Source organism: Podarcis gaigeae (genome assembly GCF_964106915.1).
Source record: "Podarcis gaigeae genome assembly, chromosome: 10".
Taxonomy (NCBI): Eukaryota; Metazoa; Chordata; class Lepidosauria; order Squamata; family Lacertidae; genus Podarcis; species Podarcis gaigeae.
In genome coordinates, this window is record NC_139686.1 from 18,126,844 (window position 1) to 18,147,022 (window position 20,179).

At 42.7% G+C, this 20,179-nt stretch overlaps 2 protein-coding genes across 5 annotated transcripts in view; one reads left to right on the forward strand and one right to left on the reverse strand.

The window, feature by feature from the left end:
• Positions 1 to 7,890, forward strand: part of DCP1B (decapping mRNA 1B) — a 37,808-nt gene extending 29,918 nt beyond the window's left edge. For all 4 annotated transcript variants that reach the window (XM_083700315.1, XM_083700314.1, XM_083700316.1 and 1 more), the window contains 2 exons: positions 5,576 to 5,821; positions 6,499 to 7,890. In XM_083700315.1, coding sequence (XP_083556441.1) covers positions 5,576 to 5,821; positions 6,499 to 6,579 — 327 coding nt within the window. In that variant the 3' untranslated portion in view covers positions 6,580 to 7,890. The remainder of the gene's footprint in view (positions 1 to 5,575; positions 5,822 to 6,498) is intronic.
• The window catches only part of LOC310826186 (tigger transposable element-derived protein 1-like), a 1,677,490-nt gene extending 1,659,332 nt beyond the window's left edge, over positions 1 to 18,158 (reverse strand). The window contains exon 1 of the mRNA XM_083700905.1: positions 18,015 to 18,158. The gene's annotated coding sequence lies outside the window, so the exon portion shown is untranslated. The remainder of the gene's footprint in view (positions 1 to 18,014) is intronic.
• Positions 18,159 to 20,179: the final 2,021 nt, after the last annotated feature.

Consider the following 20,179-nt stretch of genomic DNA (forward strand, 5'->3'; position numbering starts at 1 on the left):
ACCCTGTGTCTGAGAATGATGCTTATGACATTTGGACTAAAATGAAATGGAAAAACAACCATTTGGGATAGAATTTGATAATGGCTTCATGATGTGATACTTTAATCAGCTTGCTGATGTTATTCAGAATGTGTACAGCAAAGTCTATCCATAGGAAGATAATGTTTTATTGCACAGTATATTGTGATGGAACTGAGAGATTGTCTGTGCATTGCAGGGGAGGTACTTTCTGGGCTGGGTTGCCCAGGGTTGGGAAACAGGTTTTATTTCCACCAATACAGTATCCCATAGTGCAGCTCTTAATGTTTTCTTACAGGTGTCGATAGGGGCCATTCACTTACACAGGAGAAAATAAAGCAATATCCTTGGGAAACTACTTGGTGGAGGCTAAACCTGCCCCCAGTGACACCAGTTTATTGGGAAAAGAAAGCATGTCTTGCCAACTGCAGCAAATTTAATTGGCTCTATAGTATAAAGGGTATAACTAAGTTCTGAGCCTGTGGCTGTCTCCATAGGCCTTGCTCAGGTCTTTATTTTGTGGTTGTGTTAAGGGTTTGAAATTTAAAAACGGGTGTCAAACACAAATGGACCAGGAGTTCAGATTTCCCAGGGGCTCACATTTTCATTGAAAAGCCATCAGTTTTGATGGAGACAGCAGCAGGAACAGAGATTAATTTTTAAAATTACCCCGGACAGCCAATTTCATTATGCCATCCTTTCACAACATATGTCAGCAGATTTCTTCACCGGCATGAACACTACCCCCAGTTGCTAGTTCTTTTGTCCCAGGCCTAAGTGCTCCCTTGAAGCTTGAAACCTGGTTTTTAAAGCTTTTTCCTGTGTGCCGCTGCTTGCCAGCCATAACTTTTTCACATGCAAAGACAGCTTTCCTCAGGCACTAACCTAACTGCCAGCTTGCATTGTGGTTGCCATGTTTCCTGGGTGCCATTTCTTAGGATGCCATTTTCCAGGTCTCCTTATATAGCTTATATGTTAGGTTTTGTCCCTTTGCCACATTCTACTATAGAACTATAAAAGTACAGAAGCTTTGTCAGGGTTCAATGCCCATAAAAAAGCTGCTTAATGAAGGCTACAGCTACAGTGGTAGAATGGGCTGCTGCTGGTATGCTGAGCCAATAGCAAGCAAGCTCAAACTTCAGAGAAGTTTGGCCTAAAAGTTCTAAATGAGGAAGTTCTTGCTTCAGACTTTGGCAGTATCACCTGTGTCTATTCTACAGAAATATTTAAGTTTGTAAAGACTTCCAGATGAGCATTGCTGCTAATCCGTACTATAGTGTATTGCTGCCAGCTGAAGACTTATTTGTCACCATAACTAAGGACAGACATTTCAGTCAAATAGTATTGGCACAGTCACACATGCAGATGCTCAGGCAAAGCGAATCAAAGCAGAACCTGACAATAAACGCACCCAAAAGTCTGTTCCCTAGAATTGCTTTTTGGCGTTTCATCTGCTCCCACTGTCTTTCAAGTGGACCAAGTTTTATAGGGTCTGCTGGGTGCAGCTTGCCACCTAGACAACATCTTGAATATTGGTGGTGGGACTGAACAAATGTGTATTTAAAGGATTCGCCATAAGTTCCTTCAGTAACCGGAATCTGCAGTTTGTACTTCCTCAGCAGTGGACTCGGCATATTATTGGTCTCATTTCGATTTGGCTTGTGATGCATCTCCATCTGGCTTCAAAGCTGTAATCTGCAGTATAAGGTTCAGTGGAGGGGAAATACTTGTTACGAAAGCAATTAGGAAAAGCAGAACACAGTGGTACTTGAATCAACCCAAAGAAAACACAATCTTGATCAAGTCTGAGCTGCTCAAAGAGCATACCTAGGCAGTCCGTCTCCACTATGCACAGAGAAAATGATTTTTCACCAAAAAAAAGTTGATAGGAAGGCATTCCCAAAGCTGCATTAATTGTAAAGAGGTAAGAGGTGCAACCAAAATAAGAGGAAAGGGCAGAAAATTGGGGGAAGGTCTTGAAAGTAGGTGGTTTAAAGGTAGAATTCCTGCTTGTGGCATGCTCTGATAAAAAACCAGTTTAGAGTCAGACAGCAGGACTATGGTTTGGGCCCAAAGAACCATTGGAGTTTTGTCTGTGCAATGGGGCTTTCCTCCCTTTTCTTGTTGCAGCCACTTATGCCCAGTGACTCCTGTGGGTCAGGGAAGTCAAACAACACCTCCACTTGTGGGGGGAAAGAGTGCTTTCCATGCAGACAAGGGGTCCTTTTAATCAAAACCTATGGCTGTATTCAAATGTGACCTTCCCAATTACCAATAAATATGGTTTGTTGGAGTAGAAATAAGGATGGGCTGAAGCACACCGTCTTCCTATCATGCCCAGCTGCAGATATTTCCTTAGTTGTAAGAATATAAGAAAAGCCCTATTTGGTCCAGCATCCTGTTCCTCACAGTGGTCAATCAAATTCCTGTGGGGAGAACATCACAAATTTGAGCCTGGTCTACAAGGAGTACTTAAACCACAGTTTCCGGCATCAGACATCATAGGAAAGCCCATTTAACAAACAAGGAAGTCCCCTTTGCTGGGGAAGGCTGTCTAATTTTTTTGGGAACAGGAACATTACATCTGGGTTATGCATGTATGCTATTTCCAGTTTCTTTAAAATTATTACCTGCCTCCAGCCCAAGTTGTTATAATAAAGTGTTTCATTCTGTGTCTGTTAGTCTCTTCAAGCATAATTAATGCCTAGACCTTGAAGGAATTCCTTAAAAATAACATTCTGAAATATCTGCCTTGGGGCAGAGAAGAGAGGCTTATCCAGTTATTTAAGCTGCATACAAGTATTACTGTATTTTTCGTCCTATAGGACACTCCGTCCCATAGGACGCACCTAGTTTTTTGGGGGGGAAATAAAGGGGGTGAATTTCCTTTATTCCCCCCCCCCAAAACCAGGTCGGTGAAACCAAACCAGGTCGGGGAACAGCAGTATGGCGGCGCTCCGCCTCCCCGCTGTCCCCCGAGCTTGTGGGGGGCGCTTCTCCCCAGCGCCAGCCTGCAAACCAGGTTGGGGAACAGGGGGATGGCGGCGCTGCGCCTCCCCGCTGTCCCCCGAGCTTGTGGGGCTGGCGCTGGGGAGAACTCCCGCAGGGCTCCCCACGCTGCGGATGTCTGCCTGACGCGCGGGGCGCTCTGCTTCAGGGCGTCCTGCACGCCGGGTGGCAGGCTGCTATCCGCAGCCTAGGGAGCCCTGTGGGAACTCCCGCGGGCTCCCCAGGCTTGCTGATAGCTTCCTGAAGCCTGGAGAGCGAGAGGGTTCGGTGCACACCGACCCCTCTCGCTCTCCAAGCTTCAGCGGAAGCCTGTATTCGCTCCATAGAAGTGTGTCCTATAGGGTGAAAAATACGGTACTTTCCTTTAAAAGCATGGCCATTGTCAACAGAAGCCTGCAAATCTGCTATACACGTGTGTGGGATTAGACTCCGCCTTAGAGACGGAAGCCTTAAACCTTGCTGACCATGGTAATGTGGAGCAATATGCAATCTGCTCTTCAAAACAGGCTGCTTGTTCATAATGTATGGGGCTGCCAAAATGTATAACTACAGGTGATCTATAGCTCTCCCAGCCATTAGATAAAATGAATTAATGGTTTCTAATTAATCACCCTGCTTAGCAAAGACGAGATTCAGCAACTCGTCTCTTCCTGTCTGCCAGCATCTATTTAATTTAGCTTTAATGTTGGAATCTTGAACTCAAGCAACTGAAGGCATTAGTGCAGCAGCCTTTCACCAATTTGTAGCGCAGTCCCTGCTTAAAGCCTCACTTGGCTTTACATGAGCAGATAATGTCTTGTATAAACAAATAAAAACCTCATGGAATCATTAGAAGAGAAACATCAGGGTAGGGAGGGTGAATTTGGTTACAAATTTTAATTAAAGGGCTGGTGCCATGCTGTTTTTATTGTACCATATTTTTCGCTCTATAACACGCACCTGACCATAACACGCACGTAGTTTTTAGAGGAGGAAAGCAAGAAAAAAAAAAATTCTAAACGAAACAATGGATGGATGCTTTTTGTGGTTCATGCTGTGGCCACAGACGTGATCTGACAGTGAGTTTGGAGTAGCCCAATGCAAAAATCCTGAGGATCCATGTGGATCTGTGCTTTGTAATCACGTTTTAAGTGGGGAGGGAAGGAAAAGCACTCAAGGGACAAGGAGCACGCGTGGGGTGGGTGGAGAAGGATGCTGCTAATAATGAAGAAGAGGGGTATAAGGGGAGAAGGCTCCTCTCCTCTCCCGCTTTGCTCCTTTAAAGCAAGCAGGCTCTGCTTTTTTCCCACCTCCCCGCTCATCCCCGGCTTAGCGAGCTGAAAAACTTTGCTGCTATTTAGCTAGCTGAGTAGGGAGGAGAGAGGGACAGAGAGCCTGCTTGCTTTAAAGGAACCAACCGGACAGGAGCCGCTTACACTCATGTAAGAGGCTCCTCTCCTCTCCTTTAAAGAAGCAGGCTCTCCGTCCCTCTCTCCTCCCCACTCAGTGGCTCTTCTCCCGCTTTGCTGTTTCAAAGCGAGCCACGGAGGAGGGAAGGAAGGGGAACCATGGATCCTCTGCTCACGACTGCAGCAGATCCCCCCCGCGACCCGTAGGCATTCCCTCCATAACACGCACAGACATTTCCCCTTACTTTCTAGGAGGAAAAAAGTGAGTGTTGTGGTGCAAAAAATACGGTAATTATTGGTATGTTTTAAACAGATTTCAGATATGTTAATAATTTTAATTCTATCAATGTTTCATTGTGTTTTGATGATTGAATTTTCTATTTTGTGCAGTTCTTGTTTTTATCTGTAAGCTGCCTTGAATACCATCGGGGGGAGGGGGAGACAGCGTATCTGTATACAAATAAATAAGGGGTCTTTTTTCAGGCAGAACCTGATAAGCCTCCTGACTTAAAGGGCTGCCCTCCACCCAAATAATTAGTTGGCCAATTTCAGATCTGCATGGGAAATTTTGCCACATACATACATACATACCCCAAGCATAGCTTTTTGGCCATTTAGGGCTGGCAGGTCATATCACTGCTGTGACAACAGAAGCCACAACTGGCATAATTTTTCTGTCAGGCTGCAGCAACAATCCAGTTCTGACACATGGGTCTGCAACACTGGATCTACCGTATTTTGGCCCTTCTGGTTGAAACTGTTCAGGCTGTTCTGAATTCTAGCTGCCCACCCTCTTACATCTAACCTATGTCTGAATGATTTGGTCTCCAAGAAGCAGCCTTTCTCCATTCGGGTGGTTTCTTTGGCTCTGGGTCCATTCCCAGAGCCATTCACAATGGCTATCCAGGTTCTCTGGACTGCAAGAGCCACCTCAGCTCTATGCTTGGTGGCACATCAAATTGGAAGTGACCCTATCACCCTCAACCCAGGAATATTTTTCTGCCTTGCTAGGATGACTGCCAGCTCCAGCAGGGTTGAGTTCACCTTCCAGAAAGGCAGTAAGCTGCTTGCCAGATAGTTTTTTAATGCCACCTCAAATTCCTTTGTATAGCTGTGGTTGACGTGTAATTTAATGTGATGTCCTTGTGTGTGATGAGCAGGTCATCTCACCGCAGCGAATTCCTGCTACTGTAGCTCCTTCACTACTGATGTCCCCGATGGTGTTCAGTCAGTCTGCCCCAGCACCGCCAAAGCCAAGTGAAGGTGGATGGCTGCCCGTCGTGAACCAAGAAGCTGTTTCTAGTTCCACTAACAGCCTGTCTGTGCAGAACCCAGAAGCAGCTGTTACAAACAGCAGCTCACTGACAAAGCTACAACTACAGGAAACGTTACTACATCTGATCCAGGTAAAGCGTCCATTACATTTCTCTTCTGTCCTTGTCCTCTCTTAAAAACTATTTGCATCTGTCACCCTAGGAGATGAGAGCGAGCGGAGAGTTGGAATGAATTGTCTGTCACCAGTAAGCATACAGCATTGTTGTGTAGATAATCCTCAACTGAGTATTTTGTTTTGTGACCCAGGTTACTTCTCCATTTTGCTAAGTTGGCTGATGGTCCAGTTTGGTTATTATGAAAATAAGACTTACCATATTGTAAGTCTACAATTAGGCATCTGTGTGCCCTGAAAAAAAACAGCCCCCGGTTTGCAGCTGTCTTGTCAGTAGCTACAGCCCAGACCATTGACAGCAGCTCTAGTTTCTCACAAGGTCTGAAACAGGTTAGATGCAACAAATCAGCTCCCTATGCACTGCAGTCAATTGGGAGTTGCTGATCTGTGCCCAAATGTTGTTCATTCTGACAGCCAGCAGTGAGGATCCTGCTTAGAGCTACCACTGACTGTAGAATTAGTTTTATCCTGCCTTTGCTCCAAGTTGCTTAGAACATTTTAGCCTCAGCAAAAACTCAAGAGAATAATTAGGATGACAGTGGGTGGCATGCTCAAGACCAAAAAATGTGGAGTTTTAATTTCTCTGTGGTTTTAAAATTCATATTATTAACAAAGTATATGCCTTTCCCCCTTCAGAATGACGACAACTTCCTAAACATCATCTATGATGCGTACCTTGTCAGCGTGAGAAAAGCAGCACTGAGAAAACCCATGTGAAACTTCGGTTTTTTAAAAATTAAAATGCATCTCATATCCTGAACTTGACTTTTTAAAATAACCGTCAAACAAAACAAGGGGTTTGGGGCTTTCTGCATAGCTTTAAATGATGCTCGCTGGCAAGTCTGTGCTCTGCTGAGGAATGAGTGGGTGGGAACGGATAGTGCCTTCCAGAGGGTAGGGTGATGTCACAGTATGACAACAGACTTAAGATACCTTTATAGTGTTTTTCTTATGTAGGCTGGATACCAGCATGTATAAAGATGTATATTTTCTCTTCAATAATACATCTGTTTTTTGTGTTTTTTAAAAGAAGAATATTAGAGATTAGTTGCCTAGGAACTTTGCTGGAATAATTAGTTACCATAGGTGGAAGTTACTACTCTACATTGTTTACAAAGGATGGTACTTGCTGGCGGCCACCAGGTGGCAGGCTTGGACTATAGTAGAAAACTTTGAAGCTATTGTGAAAGCTGTGGCTAGGGAAAGCAGATAGCTTTTCAAAGAGCTAAAAATAACATTGTGGTCATCATTGCCAGTGATTTGGACATCCATCCCTCTACTATCTCTGTTCACACAATCTGTACGTTGGTATTTTGTTTTGTTTTTAAACCTGTTTGATGGCAAAGAAGTGAATGCGTATGCCGTGGATATCCATACCACCTCCAGTTCTACTGACCCCCCCCCCCCAAAAGAAAAACCACAACAGAGGCTGTCATTATCCTTTGGAAGGAATGTCACTTGCCCGCAGGAGACTGGTTTCTCATGTTACAATTTCCCCTTACATGCCAGAGTTGTGTGAAAAAGATAACGCAGGAAGGGTCTGCAATCAAGAGTCAGCCGCTGCAAAACGACTTGTCTATGCCAAGAATTTGATAGAATTCTGCATTCCATTCCCTTTCTTGTTCCCTGCAACACACCCCATGTTCTCTGCATGCAGACTACTATGTAGGAAAGAGGCGGTTTTCCTCTTTTTAAAAAACAAAAAACAAAACCTCATTTTGTAAGCAAATATTTTTCTATTTTGTGACCAGAACATTCATAGCAAGGAGTAGATGATTACATTATAACTCTTTATAGAGTCTTTTCTTTCTAGCTGTTTCCCCCCTTTGATGTAGATATAGGCCTTCATTAGACTGTGATAACTTCTGTGTGCTTTTCTTCGGGATGACTGCATTACTTTTAAGCATTTTGTTAAAACTAGCAATGTGAATGAATGAATAGTTTCATTTCCACTGTGTTGATCAATCAGAAGATGGACAGTAGTTTCAATTACCCATTTGTAAAGAAAATAAAATGTATTTACACAGATTATGTGTTGGATTCATCTTATTATCACAGAGGCTAAAAGATTCTGGAATTGAAAACCTTACGGTTTTATGGTTTTCAAGTTTGAATCTCAAATCAAATCAAATCAAATTTTATTAAACGGTCACAGACCAGATTAACTCGTACAGCAAGTTTGAATCTAACTTTCCTAAAAAATGTGTTAGATTTTAAGTACAGCACAATGCACAAGATGTTCTGTAATTTAGTGCAAGGCACTAGAATTGCATGAAAAGGTGAGGTGAAGTGTGGCCTTTTTAGTTTAGATCTGTCAAACAGGATTATGCACCTGATTTTGTCATGTAAGACCATTAGCATCACAACAGGTTTCTAGAATACAGCTTCAGGCATAAGGGGCAAGAAAGGGAGAAAAAGCAGAATAGTTTGAAGCAGCAGGAGACCTTGGATGGCTGAGGGTCATGGAACTGGCAAAGTCCTAGGCATTTTGGGGGTTACAAAAATGGAGAGGTAGTGAAGCAAGACTCTGAAGGACATTGATACAGCATGAGATTTTTAATCTCAGGGTTGTGGGTTTGAGCCCCATGTTGGACCAAGTATTTCAGGGGGTTGGACTAAATGACCCTAATGGTCCCTTCCAACGCTATGATTCTATGAAGGCAAGGACCTTGGCTGGGTCTTGGGTGATTTGGCCAGAGTAATTTTGAATATGATGGGGATGATACCTTACAAAGAGGTGTAATGCCAGTAATTTGTCACAAGGAAGGAACTAAGGGGTGCTTTGATCCAGCCAGAAGCTGCTTCTGAGGTTCTGGGACCTGCTACAGCAAAGCCAGAAAGTCGAGTGACCTGCAGGCTCCCATAATATCCCACTCCTCTATATATAGCTTGTTGAATCTCTTCCGTTCTTCAGCTGACTTCTCAAGCCAGTGGAGTCACACCATCCACTATAAAACCTTTCCTTCCAAGCTAACACCTCCACCTGAGCAACTTGCTACACTGAGTTGCAAAGCAGATTGCCTTGCTTACAGCCAGTCTTCTGCCCATCTAACCCTTGTCTGTTTCTCTTGGAATTGGACCCCATCTGCAGTCTTGGGCCCAACACATCTCTACGCTTGCCAAGGAAGTTGGTTGTCAGGTTTTCAAAACTGGGAAGTCTGGTGGCATGAAATTAATCTAATTTCAGATGACGGGATTTGCTGCTTGGGTTGACAGGCATGATCTGGGAAAGTTTATTTGCTTAATGTCTTGGTTCTCACATTTAGTATCCGTTGCATTTCCTGTGAGGCTGTGTATGCATTAAACTATGAGGATGGCACTGAAATGTCAGTGAAGTATTAAAGCAGCATCTCTGATTTTAATGTCATTTATGTCAGTATATTTACAATTCAAATATACATTCTGAAAGCAGGCTTAAGGGCTTTAAGTGTTTGCTTTATGGTGTTTTGACTAGTGCAATTTACTCACTATTTTTCTGCTTCCAATCATACGGATTCTGGATTTTGCACAAGGACATCTGAATTCAAATGCAAGCACCTCTTGATTTCTTGACGGCTGTCAACTTCAATTTTTAAATCCTCACATAGATGTAAAGAAAATAAACAAGGTAAGAATTTTAAAGTACACTTTAAATTGTATATGTGGTACCGTATTTTTCGCTCCATAAGACGCACTAGACCATAAATCGCACCTAGTTTTTGGAGGAGGAAAATAAGAAAAAAAATATTCTGAATCCCAGAAGCCAGAACAGCAAGAGGGATCACTGCGCAGCAAAAGCAGCGATCCCTCTTGCTGTTCCTGGCTTCTGGGATAGCTGTGCAGCCTGCATTCGCTCCATAAGACGCACACACATTTCCCCTTTTTAGGAGACAAAAAGTGAGTCTTATAGAACAGAAAATACGGTAATTTATGAAATCTATCTCACTGAATGAGTGTCTTAGAGGAAGGGTTAAGTGTAAGTGTACCAAATAAATAAGTTGATTGTATGGTGTGCACAGACACCCTATGCTCCACTAGGGGTTGTCCCAACCTTCCTTAACAAGATCTTAGCAAGTGCTCGCTTCGGCAGCACATATACTAAAATTGGAACAAGATCTTAGCAAATTCTGAATGATTCAGAAGTAGTGATCTTGCTTTGGCCAGATCATGCAAATACATTTCTGAATACACATTATCTATAGTTATTCAGGTTGACCTGGTTTGACAAGTTAATTATTTTCATTTGGCATCAATCTATTATTTCCTTAAGACCCTATTTTTTTAGTCTACTGAGTTTGATTTTATTTATCATCCATCATGCCGTGTCCTGGTTTTAACATTTTGCTGTTCAAATCCTAAATATGTACTTTTTTGTTCCTGTGCCCAATGGCTGAAACAAACAAACAAGTAAATCTGAATTTATTTATAGTGAAAGCCTTGTTGTAGGGGGTTGCCTGTCTAAATTATGCAAGCAGGAGCTCTCTGCTGGATAAAGCTTGTCTGTTTTCAGCCATTATTGCATTCTCCTTGATTTATTCTTCATTCCCTTACTGAGCACAGCCTTTGAGAGTGAACAAGGAAGATCAGAGTTTTAAACACCTTTTGTAATTCTGCAGATCAGCGTTCTATCAAGATTATTATTTGTGCATAAAATGGATCAGCGCTGGGTTGCTCTGGCATCTTGGCTCCTCTGCAGATGTAAAGTAGCTTAGAAGTTGTCAGGCTGTAATATCCATTTTGTACAATACACCAGGGAAGACAGGTAACGCTTTTTATTCTTGTGGATTTTCAGATTTAGCAAGCAGAGTGGTTTTCAGTCAGTGGCAGGGGAAAAAGGGGGTTCGTTATGAAACATCTGGATACTTCTTGACATTGCCCAAGCAAGCTGAGCTTAAAGCTGTCACTCTATGCCATAGTCCAATGCATACATGTGCACAGGACGACTAGGCCTAATTTGACAGGTGGGTGGCGCTGCACACCTGCCATTTGTCTGACATCACCATGATGTCAGGGGACCCATTTTTGCCTGCATGGTTTGTAAAATCAAACCATGTGTGCAAAGGCACAACACACAAGGCACCCGCGATCTGCTGATTGTCAGGTCTTGCAAAGCACTGTGAAGCCCTATACATAGCACACTTCAAGCCCTGTCAGTCAACTGCACAGCACATTGCGGGCTTCAGCAATCAGAAGTGCAGAAGAAACCTCTGGCTCCCATTCATGTTAACATCATCCTTGGGTGCTTCAGTGGGTTTCTAACCTTATGATTCCATGTTTTTCAAATGCACAGCAAAAAAACTGCTCCAATCCTTTAAGGGCATTTCAATGGGGCTCAAAAGAAGAAGATGAGTAAATCTATGTGAACATTTTCCTTCAAAGCAGACATTGCCCCATGCAGAAAGAAGATGGGTCATGTATGAAAACTGGCAGCTGACTAAACTAATAAGGGACTTGATGGAAAATAGAAAGTGTGACTGGAGATTGAGAGGAAGGAATGCTGATGTGCCTTTTCCTGAGTATGTTCTTGGTTCTGAGCCAGGAGCTGCACGCCAAATAGTTAAAAAATTGCACTGCCTAATAATTTTTGAGAAATAACATCCTTTTACATTTGTTATAATTCACTATAGTTGGTCAGTGGAAGTTGCTCTGTTTCATAGAGGAAACAGAACAACTCCTGAAACCATATACTATTAGCATTTTAGTGTTTGCAGGCTTACATCTGAGGGGTATAGATAGGGTTTTTTTTAAAAAAAACACAAGCCAGAATAACCACCCACACCCACATATCTGACTAAACATACAGTGTCTGACAAAGACCTTGGCTTGTGTTTGTCCCAGCCAGCAAGGAACTGCAAGAAGTCCAGCAGCTCCAGTTTTCCTCTGCCCTTGAGCGCCTTCTTGCTCAGCCCTTCAGACCTGATTCTGCTAAGTTCTTACAGTGATGATTCACTGTTCTCTCTCAGTTTAGAAAAATATCACAGGGCAGGCACAAAACCTTTTCTTTGGGGCCTGCAGGTTCCTTGCCCATCCTTCTCCATCTCTCCTCCGAATTAATAGCAGCTGCAACATAGGCTCACAGAGTCTCCCATACTAGGGCCCGACAGACTAAACTAGGTAAACTGAGGCAGCACACAAAGCCTTCAGACAAACTAAAGGCCAGTGGGCTACAGATAGAGATTTTAGGAGACTTGGCAATACTGATCAGGTCACAAACCTGCAGCTCTCTAGTACAGTGAGCTCACTGGTATAACAGATATACTGAAATATATGCTGATCTAATGATTGTCTGAACAATACCGTCGAATGAGACAAATCTATTGCTGTGTGGCTGGAAAAAATCTGATTTATATTGGGGAAGAATTCTACAACACCAAGCAGAAAAATACTTTGCAGAAGTTTCTTCTTCAGGCAGGTGACTTAGTGGAGTCAAAGGGAAGTCAGTCAGATTGGCAGTTGCGTTCAGTGTGTTCTGCAATGCGTAGGGTGCTCTGCTCATTTCCTTTTGCCAGAGTATTTTGTATTGTCCTGCAAATCAAGTTGCCAGCCAATTAAGCTTTCTCGGAGGGTTTCTAGATAGTCTATTTCAAACTCAGTCCAGACTTATGATTGATCTGGTCAATTTGAAAGCTCTGAATTGAAGTCAGAGGAGTCTAGTGAGTAAAGCCCAAAGGGATTAATAAAGTGTTAATAGTTACCTGGACTGGCACACTTAACTGGATCTCCACTGTCTCAGATACTTAGCTGAAGTTCTCTCTCTTTCCCTCATGTTGGGGGACGGGGGAGGAAAATTGTAAATATATTTTCATTGATGAAATATTGAACACTGATTGTGCTGAGAGTGTGCACTCCATAGTTTTGAGGAGCAAGGTCAAATCCTTTGCAAGGTTGCCAAATTATAGGAATGCTGCTGTGAGCCTTGTCCCCATAGTGCTGACGTCAGTAGGCTCGTAAGTGCAAGTGTTGGGCTCAAAAGTAAAAGCAGGACCTGACTATCTTTAAAACAGAAAACTTCTATCTTTACATCCATTATAAAATGCCACTATTCTCTGAGTTGGGACTCCAGACTAACTGTTTTGCATTGTCTGTAGAAGAAGGAATGTAGGGTAAAAGATTGCTTTAAAAAAATCAAAACTTTATCATGCAGTTAAAATAGTTCAGTAAGAAATATGAAATAATTTTTTAAAAAATAAGATAAAAGAAGTGTAACACTTCCCCTGGGTTCACAGCTGTTAGCTCAAAATAAAGTACATTCTCAAGAGACTACACAGTGATCCAGAATCTGATACAGGAAAAAACTAAATTAATGTTATTAATACAAAATAAAGATGTATTTCATTGGGAGTTGCCATCACCATAATTGACCTATCATACAAGTAGCAAATGGTCACCAAATAGAGGCAAAATCCACAGGTTTAGCTGTACCCCAAGATACCCTTCTCTTAGAATACAATTTATCATAAATGATTACATTACATTATTGAATGAAATATTTAAAGGCAACCAAAGGACTCCTTCCAGCCCTGTGAGATTGTCAGATGAGAAAAATTACAAGTGGTTTACATAAAAAGTCAGTATCTGACTCATCAGAAATTGCAACAGTATTTACAAGGATGAAATGAAATAGGAAGATAAAGGTGAAAAAGAGGAGATTCTGGCCCTAAAGAAGGAGGGGTTTTAGTATTATTTGGGCAGTTTGTGCTAGGTATGGAAACTGAGTGCATCGCACCCTTATGCACCGTCCCTGGCATTGCTTGTCATTTAAGTGCTTAATAAGCACATACCCCCCTAACATGTTTAGCTTCCTCATTTTTCAACTTCCACATCTTCAGCTCTCACAGCTGCACACCAAGAAAAGCTGTGCACTGTGAATGCAAAAGTACCTTGGTAACTGAGGGGAGAGACTCCTGGAACTTGATCACAGATGAATGCTTCTTCAGCATGTGTGCTCAATGGGGCTTACTCCCGAGTAAGCGTACATAAGATTGCAGCTGAGGCAGATGGATGCTGAAGCAGAAAATCCCACAGGCATCTCCACAGGAGTAAGCATAAATCGCAATACATTAATTGTTTATTACTCATCTTATTCACAACATTTAGATGCTGCCCAATACGGCTCTTCCATGACACAAAATGCTCCTCACTTGCCCTAATGCCAGGCCCAGAAACACTAAGTAAACACAATTTCATTCTCTCTCTCCCAGGATCTATTTTACTCCCATATAGTGAATCTTAATCTCTTTCCCTTACGTTCTTTTTTTAATGCATTCTCCCTTAGCAATCAAATTCTTTTTTAGTTATGTTGACGTGAAGTGAAAAGATTAGGTTTAGCACTTTGCATGGCTGTTAGATAAGGGGAGCAAATGATTCAGCAGGGAGGGAGAGGAGGGAATCTGTCTAACAGCATGTGATGGGGGAAAGCAGGGAGGAAGCTGACATTTACCGTACAAAAAGGGAGAGAGAAAAATGAAACATCTGCTCTATTTAAAAAAAAATATTAAAAATTCTGTTAATGATGGAAAATGCTGCTTTACTCTCTCAGATCTGTGCTTGGTGTTTTCCCCTCCCCCTCCCTCTTTTTGCTCTCTGGGCATCCTGCTGCTGCTGCTGCTGCTAAGAATAACAATGGATATCCTCAGCTGAAAATGCTTCGGGTGAGAAAATGCTTGCCTTATCCTGGACTGCTTAAGCAAATCTAAATTTAGATGATAGTGGGGGAAGCACCTACCAATGGGTATTGGTATGAATTCACAGAAGCTTGTTTCATAAATTGGAGGAAAATCATACAGTTATCAGAAAAAAATAAAAAAATAAAAAAATGAGCCAAGAGTTTTAAAATAGTAAGTTATATGTTATGGTAAATATATCTTGTTTTACTAGAGGGTTCTATTTCATTTCTTATTTTCTTCCCCCAAAACTTGCAAAAAATAAATAAAAACCAGCCCTCAAAACCAGCCCTCACAGCTCACAAGAGGCAGAGGAACCAGAGACCAAATTGCAAACATGCGCTGGATTATGGAAAAGCTAGAGAGTTCCAGAAAGACATCTACTTCTGCTTCATTGACTATGCAAAAGCCTTTGACTGTGTCGACCACAGCAAACTATGGCAAGTTCTTAAAGAAATGGGAGTGCCTGATCACCTCATCTGTCTCCTGAGAAATCTATGTGGGACAAGAAGCTACAGTTAGAACTGAATATGGAACAACTGATTGGTTCAAAATTGGGGAAGGAGTACGACAAGGCTGTGTATTGTCTTCCTGCTTATTTAACTTATATGCAGAATTCATCAGGTGAAAGGCTGGGCTGGATGAATCCCAAGCCGGAATTAAGATCGCTGGAAGAAATATCAACAACCTCAGATATGCAGATGACACAACCTTGATGGCAGAAAGTGAGGAGGAATTAAAGAACCTTTTAATGAGGGTGAAAGACGAGAGCGCAAAATATGGTCTGAAGCTCAACATCAAAAAAACGAAGATCATGGCCACTGGTCCCATCACCTCCTGGCAAATAGAAGGGGAAGAAATGGAGGCAGTGAGAGATTTTACTTTCTTGGGCTCCATGATCACTGCAGATGGTGACAGCAGCCACAAAATTAAAAGACGCCTGCTTCTTGGGAGAAAAGCAATCACAAACCTAGACCGCATCTTAAAAAGCAGAGACATCACCTTGCCAACAAAGGTCTGTATAGTAAAAGCTATGGTTTTCCCAGTAGTCATGTATGGAAGTGAGAGCTGGACCATCAAGAAGGCTGATCGCCGAAGAATTGATGCTTTTGAATTATGGTGCTGGAGGAGACTCTTGAGAGTCCCACGGACTGCAAGAAGATCAAACCTCTCCATTCTGAAGGAAATCAGCCCTGAGTGCTCACTGAAAGGACAGATCATGAAGCTGAGGCTCCAAGACTTTGGCCACCTCATGAGAAGAGAAGACTCCCTGGAAAAGACCCTGATGGTGGGAAAGATGGAGGGCACAAGGAGAAGGGGACGACAGAGGACGAGATGGTTGGATAGTGTTCTCGAAGCTACCAGCGTGAGTTTGACTAAACTGCGGGAGGCAGTGGAAGACAGAAGTGCCTGGCGTGCTCTGGTCCATGGGGTCACGAAGAGTCGGACACGACTAAACGACTAAACAACAACAACAAATGTCGTTTGCTCTTATGGAGTTGGAAGGGACCACTAGGATCATCTAGTACAACCCCTTGCAATGCAGGAATCTTTCGCCCAATGTGGGGTTCAAACTCATGACCCTGAGATTGAGAGCTTCATTTCAAGTAGGCAAGTTTGTTATCTGCCAGCCCCAGACAACAAAGCCAGTGGTTAGGGATGATGGGAGCTGGACCACCGGGAGTTGGATCAGAGATGTGTGGAGCAGGGATGGATAACCTGTGGCCCTCCAATAGTTTTTGGATTTTGGGGGCCATCAGTTTGCCACCCCTGCTCTACATATCTTGCATTCTCTGTAGTCTGCCACTGGACGTGGCTTTAATCCTTGGAAATTTCGATCACTATTGTGTCCAGCTGGTTTTGCTTCATGGCTGCTAAGAGCCCCTTTACACATTACATAGCATGTGGTGGTAAATGTGAGTTTATTATTGGCAGCGTCCCTCTTGCAGATATGAACCTGTTTTACCTACCCTTCCTATAATATTGTCAGATTATGCATTTCCCAATCCTTATTCCTCATCACAGACTCCCGTCTTGCCCCATCTGCAAGCCTGCCATCAGCAAGCAACCAATGATGGGGAACAGAGACTAGGAAACATGACAATGCCACACATAGGCAGGGTAAGTAAAACTATGCAAGGATGGAGAAAACACATGACCCATGGTGACTTCTTTAGGTAGCAACTTTGGGTCTGCCATGTGTTACTTCCCTCAGAAAGGCATAGCCAGTCCTGCTTTTCTAATGAGTATATGTCTGTGATGCCCAAGACTATACCTCCTTGTGTTTACATACCCCTCAAATAAAGTAATGTGTGAATCATTCCTAAGTGTGATTGACTTCTTGGGTCAGTGGCGTTAGGTAACAGGAGGAGGTTCTCAGTTAGTGAAATAATTTCACTCTTTAAGCAGAGGAGTTTAGAAGCTGTCACTACAGAGCCCCTGAATCTCCTCAAGCCACACTAACAAACTAATTAATACATATGCCATTGTACAGAAATTATTTTCATTTTTACCTGCAGTCAGCTGGAGTTTCCTTTGTTTCAGAGGTACTCAGACTGATAATTTCAGAGATGCTTAGACATGCATACATTTAGATTAATCATATCCTAAATCCTTTTGTATTATCTTTCCTGTTCTCTGTTGTTATGCATGATGTTTTCAGTTCTTCTCATGTCTGAATTTCATTAACATGCATTTTCCTTTTCCCTTCCAAAAGACTGATGACGAACTTAAATGAGAGGAATTTCACACTGATGACTATTGCGACTCCCTTGATGCTTCCCACTAACTCAGCCTCCTGCTGTGAACCATTACTCTTCCATTCAGCCTTTCAGACAGCCTTCAAAGTACAAAGCAGCAACCACCATTTTTCAAAATTAATTTTCTCTGGACTGTAAATGAGTGCATGAGCAAGGGACTAGTAAGCAACATGAATCCTGTCTTTTGTGCAACCACAGAGACAGCACAGAATAGCAATTCTCCTTCAAACCACAGAAGTGTAATCACATTAGTCTATTGCAGAAGCAGCAAAATGTGGAGTCATGTGTCACTTTAAAAGCTGACAGCATTTTAGGCTAACAGCCTTATGAAATCAGAAGACTGAAATGGTTTGGAAACTGGGCTGGTTGCATATGTTGAGGCCTGGTGAGGCTGAGCCCACCAAAAAAAGCAGTTCTGATACTGGTCTGCATCTGACAGCAAGATCAAAGGAAGTGACAGATAGGGAGTGTGTACATCTACTCAGTGGTTAAGAACTGAAATAATAAAACTGGGATAAATCAGCCTCATATAACCAACATGCTTAGCTCTAATTTATGCATGAAGGGGTTAAGAGCATAGAGTAAGCTGTTCTACGAGGCTTAGCTAGGTCACACACCCTTACCTTGGGAGGAAGGAATACCAAATTCTTTGTTTTCCACCCTCTTCACTTTCCACCATCCTCCTTTCCACTATGTGAACCATACCGGCAAGGATGCCTAAGCTGGATGCTCCAAGTATAGATTGTATGGCTTTAGCAAGTCATCTTTGTCTTTCTATACAAATAATTTAGAAGCATTTACCATTTTGAAACCAAGTTATGCTGCCTGCCATTTCTTGCTGCTCTATGGAAAAGCACATGAATCTGACCTTTGAAGAGTAAATAAATCATTTGTTAACTTGCCAAATGTGTGGTCTCTTTCTATGCTAAGGGAAGTGGGAAACTATTTTGTACTGAGTTGAATAGGATCCAAACTGCAGCAGTCTGATTGGTCCTAGAACAATAGGATCCAAAATGCAGCAGTCTGATTGGTCCTAGAACAATAGGATTCAGAATGCAGCAGTCTGATTGGTCCTAGAACAATAGGATTCAGAATGCAGCAGTCTGATTGGTCCTAGAACAATGCAGCAGTATGATTGGTCTGCAGGAACCACCCAATCCAGCTCCAGGTGGAAGTGAATCCACAACCTGATTGGCCTACAGGAGAATCCCGGAATTAGCCAATCACGTGGGGCCTATTATGTAAATAATGTCTATAAAGCAGACATCCTGCGGGAACTTCCATTCCTCCTCACCACTGTGAGCTGAATAAAGACCATGAAATCCACTCTCGACTCATACTCATACTCTCGACTCATACTCAGACTCATACTCATACTCATTTCAGAAACTTTGGAAGAAACTTAGAAGGGGATATTTAAAAGGTCAAACAGTCTATATTTCTATGCTTTACTTTGCTGCATGTTTTGTGATTTTAAATCTCTGCTGAGATTCTATCACCAAAGAGTACTTGCCTCAAACATCCAGGGAATTCTCCTTATATTTTACCATATTTTCCCTTTAACCAAAATACAAAATTAAAAGCCAACAGAAACAAGAGAAAAGCCTGACCTAACCTTGATGGTTGTGGGTCTCGCTGAGGCCCTGAATGTTCCCATAGATGTGCTGTTCAATTATGGTTATATAGGTCATGTCCATGCCAATGCCCAGAGTGACCTGAATACAATGAACTTTTGAAACATTTCAACCTGCATAGCATAGATCAGTTGCTGACTGACACCTGCCCCCCATTAAAACCCTCATGATGAAGTGATGATGGTTGTGATGAGGGCCCCAGGCCCTTTCTATAATATGCACCCTTTCCTGTGCTCTGAAGACACTGTCTTAAAGGCCTTTGCAAAGACCTGGTGAGCCTTGAGGTATCAGGAAGAGACCCAACAGATTCAGGGAAGCCTTGTGTTGCACACTGGTACTAGAATCTAACAGTGTCCTTTGTATACACTTGGCACATATAGAAGAAGAAGAAGAGTTTGGATTTGATATCCCGCCTTTCACCCCCTTTTAAGGAGTCTCAAAGCGGCTAACATTCTCCTTTCCCTTCCTCCCCCACAACAAACACTCTGTGAGGTGAGTGGGGCTGAGAGACTTCAAGGAAGTGTGACTGGCCCAAGGTCACCCAGCAGCTGCATGTGGAGGAGCGGAGACGCGAACCCGGTTACCCAGGATTACGAAACTACCGCTCTTAACCACTACACCACACTGGCTATTTTTTCTTCTAAGGGCTGACCGAAAGGTCACCTGGCATGGTTTCTAGCCTTCATCTACCAAGGGTGTTAATTTATTTACATGGAAGCTAATACTCTAACATTTTGCTACCCCTGCACTTCATTGCCAGCTGGAAATGGGTGAGAACAGTACTCTACTTTTTTGGTATCCATGGAGTGTGATTCATACCTTGCAAAGTATGAGAATTAAGCTAGTTAGCTCGGGAATCTGAACCCTGGGAGCAAAAAATAGTCCTTCACACCTTCCTTCCTTCCTGCCCCTTAGGATTCTGTCCTGCACCAGGCCATCAACCATACTCCACATTGACCTTGAATTCTTTGGCCTGACTAAAATACATTATTGAACTTTGATGATGTCTTCCGTTTACCAGGTTGTAGAGATGTGTGTTGTAGAAACTACTGACTTTATGTGGCTTGAGCTTTGCCTACTCCTCAGCAATGCAAGTCACATGGTCACATGCGTCGCTCTGCCCACTTTTACATCTGGACCCACCCAGCACTGCCATACAGTCCCTGAACAGTTGCCCATGAATGTGTGTCTCTAGACTGGAATCTAGATAACTATAATTCACAAAATAATATGCCACTGAAAATTCTGATATGACGGACGGCCAAGATAAGTTTCCGCTCCA